Here is a 2,515-nt window from a genome sequence, read left to right as displayed (position 1 = left end):
ATAAATAAATAAATAAATAAATAAATAATAAATAAAAGAAAATGTAAGCTAAATTCCCTGAATAAAGTGATGGAAATCAGTGTGAAACTATGTGGAGAAGAGTTATATGCATTGAATCTACATTTTGATGTCTTAACATGGAGTCTGTGGATGGGCTTCTGGGCATCCACAAATAAAATTACATCAAGTATTTATGTATGTATACACTTAGTGGAGAGATGTTCCATTGCTTTGGTTCTTAAAGGGCTTAAGCACCATTTTGAGTTTAGGTGTGGGGCAAAGGGGATGTGCTGTAGATGGAAAGTTTTGTCCCCTGCAACCCCCCAACAAATTCATATTGACATCTTAGCTCCCAGTATCCCAAAGGTGGGGCCTCTGGGTGGTGATTAAGTCATGTGGATGGAGCCCTCATAAATGGGATAAGTGTCCTTATAAGAAGAGATACGAGAGAGCTCCCTGGCCCCTTCTGCCATATGAGGACACAGCAAGAAGACACTCATCTATGAATAGGATACAGTCCCACACAAGACACCAAATCTGTTGCCACCTTGATCTTGGATTTCCCAGCCTTCAGAACTGTGAGAAATACATTTTTTCTCTTTAGAAGTCACCCAGTATATGGTGTGCTGTTATGGCCACCCTATCAGACTAAGAAAGGATGCCATAGCATTTCTGTACTCCCTCAGTCTAGGATATAGTCATGGCTAAAGCTGCGTGCTGACCCTTGACTCTTTTCATTTTGGACGCTCTCTCTCTTCAGAATTATAAGACATGTCTCAGTTTGACCATTGGGACAGCAGGTAACCTCTGAGGCTTCCTCAGGCATGCTACTGTTATCTCTTCCAATTTTCTAGTGGACTCTCTGGAATATCTGGAGGCTGTACTTAGAAACGGAAAAGTGTCTTTATTGGGTACCCTTCTAGGTACCAGAGAGGACCTTGTGTGTATGTCCTTGTGCCTGAAAAGTGGTAGGTACTGAAAAACTGTTCATTGAGTAAATGAATGAATAAAGCAAATTTGAAACGAATGAATAGCCAAATAATTAGAATAATATATAACAACTTATTTAATTAAGCCCCTGCTTGATTCAAGCAGAAAACTGGAAAAGGGGATTTTTAAAATAGACAAATAAAAATGGGATGTATTTAAGATGTACAACATGATGCTTTGGTATATGTACAGCATTGTAGAATGACTAAATCAAGCTAATTAGCACACATTACCTTACATACTTACCTCTTTTTTGGAAAAGAGGAATAGAGAACAGGTTTTGTCTTCTCCCACTGTGATCTCCTGCAAAGACAGAGAAAGAGATCCAGACGGTTCATGAGTGATTTTGTCTGTGTTCTCATAAGGCCTTCCCAGAAATGATGATTTTCTTTTTTTTAAATTTCAGCTATCCAACTTGATAAAGTCAATCTTCAAGTATATTGTGCGTGGTCTCTTCTGGATAACTTTGAGTGGAACCAGGGATACAGCAGCCGGTTTGGTCTCTTCCACGTTGATTTTGAAGACCCAGCTAGACCCCGAGTTCCTTACACATCGGCCAAGGAATATGCCAAGATCATCCGAAACAATGGCCTTGAAGCACATCTGTAGGCAACATGGCTGAGAGATACAGGAGAGGCCTCTGCTTTTGAAAAGGAGATCTGCTTTGGTGATAATCTTTCAGGCAATCTCAACTTACTTCTGTAATCAACATCTAATATCAGTGGATCTGTGATTACAAAGTCTGAATATGTAATGCCTCATGAAGTATTTAATAATGGCCTTTATTTGTATTCGGATCAATTCGGTTTTAAAAAAAGTAGAAGAGAAAACCACTAACCTTGATTTTTATATTACAAAATCAGATAGACCTGGAAATGTAAATTTAAATCCTTAGATATTTTTCTAGAAAAAAAAATGCAAAGTTTATAAAGATAATATACCCATGATTTGCAACTGTAACAGGTGAGCATTTATTATAAGAGTACCTGTTTGTAAACTTAATCATTCCAGTTCCATAAGCTATTTTTGCTTAGGAGATCCACTGTCATGTGATCCATAATTTTTCTACATAAAAAATCAAAGTTAAAAGTTAGTCACATTATACAGTTATGCATTCATTTCAACAAAATAGTGAATTGATAATCCATTTGTTAATATATTCGGCACATATTTTGTGTGTTTGGACAAGTACATCTCCCTTTTGCCTAATGAACTTTTGAAAAGTAATAAAATAATAGAATAAATTAGACTTTCAATGGCAGAAAAAGTATTTGAGTGTTGATGTTCAGTAAAAAACAGATTCCTACTGCAGAGTGGTGCCAAATTAAAAGCCAAGTGATAAGCGGGGCATAATTTCCACTTTGGAATAGTTCTTTAAAGTTTAGAACCTTAAGAACCTCATGAAAAATAACATGAAGTGAATGACCAACCTCAGTGTAAGCAAAGGTGGGGTGGGGATTTATTACCCTGGTAATTGAAATGTCTGAGATTGGTATGGGGTTGACTGGAGATGGACATTTTGCTG

General features: G+C 37.1%; 1 protein-coding gene across 1 annotated transcript in view; it reads left to right on the top strand.

Moving 5' to 3' along the window:
* The window catches only part of LOC108526126 (cytosolic beta-glucosidase), a 125,344-nt gene extending 123,087 nt beyond the window's left edge, over positions 1-2,257 (top strand). Inside the window, exon 5 of the mRNA XM_017866791.1 lies at positions 1,397-2,257. Within this exon, the coding sequence (XP_017722280.1) occupies positions 1,397-1,599 (203 nt within the window). The 3' untranslated portion in view covers positions 1,600-2,257. The remainder of the gene's footprint in view (positions 1-1,396) is intronic.
* Positions 2,258-2,515: the final 258 nt, after the last annotated feature.

The sequence above is a fragment of the Rhinopithecus bieti genome, unplaced genomic scaffold, assembly GCF_001698545.2.
Source record: "Rhinopithecus bieti isolate Rb0 unplaced genomic scaffold, ASM169854v2 scaffold_1599, whole genome shotgun sequence".
In the NCBI taxonomy this organism is placed as follows: Eukaryota; Metazoa; Chordata; class Mammalia; order Primates; family Cercopithecidae; genus Rhinopithecus; species Rhinopithecus bieti.
This window is presented reverse-complemented; position numbering and strand designations above follow the sequence as displayed.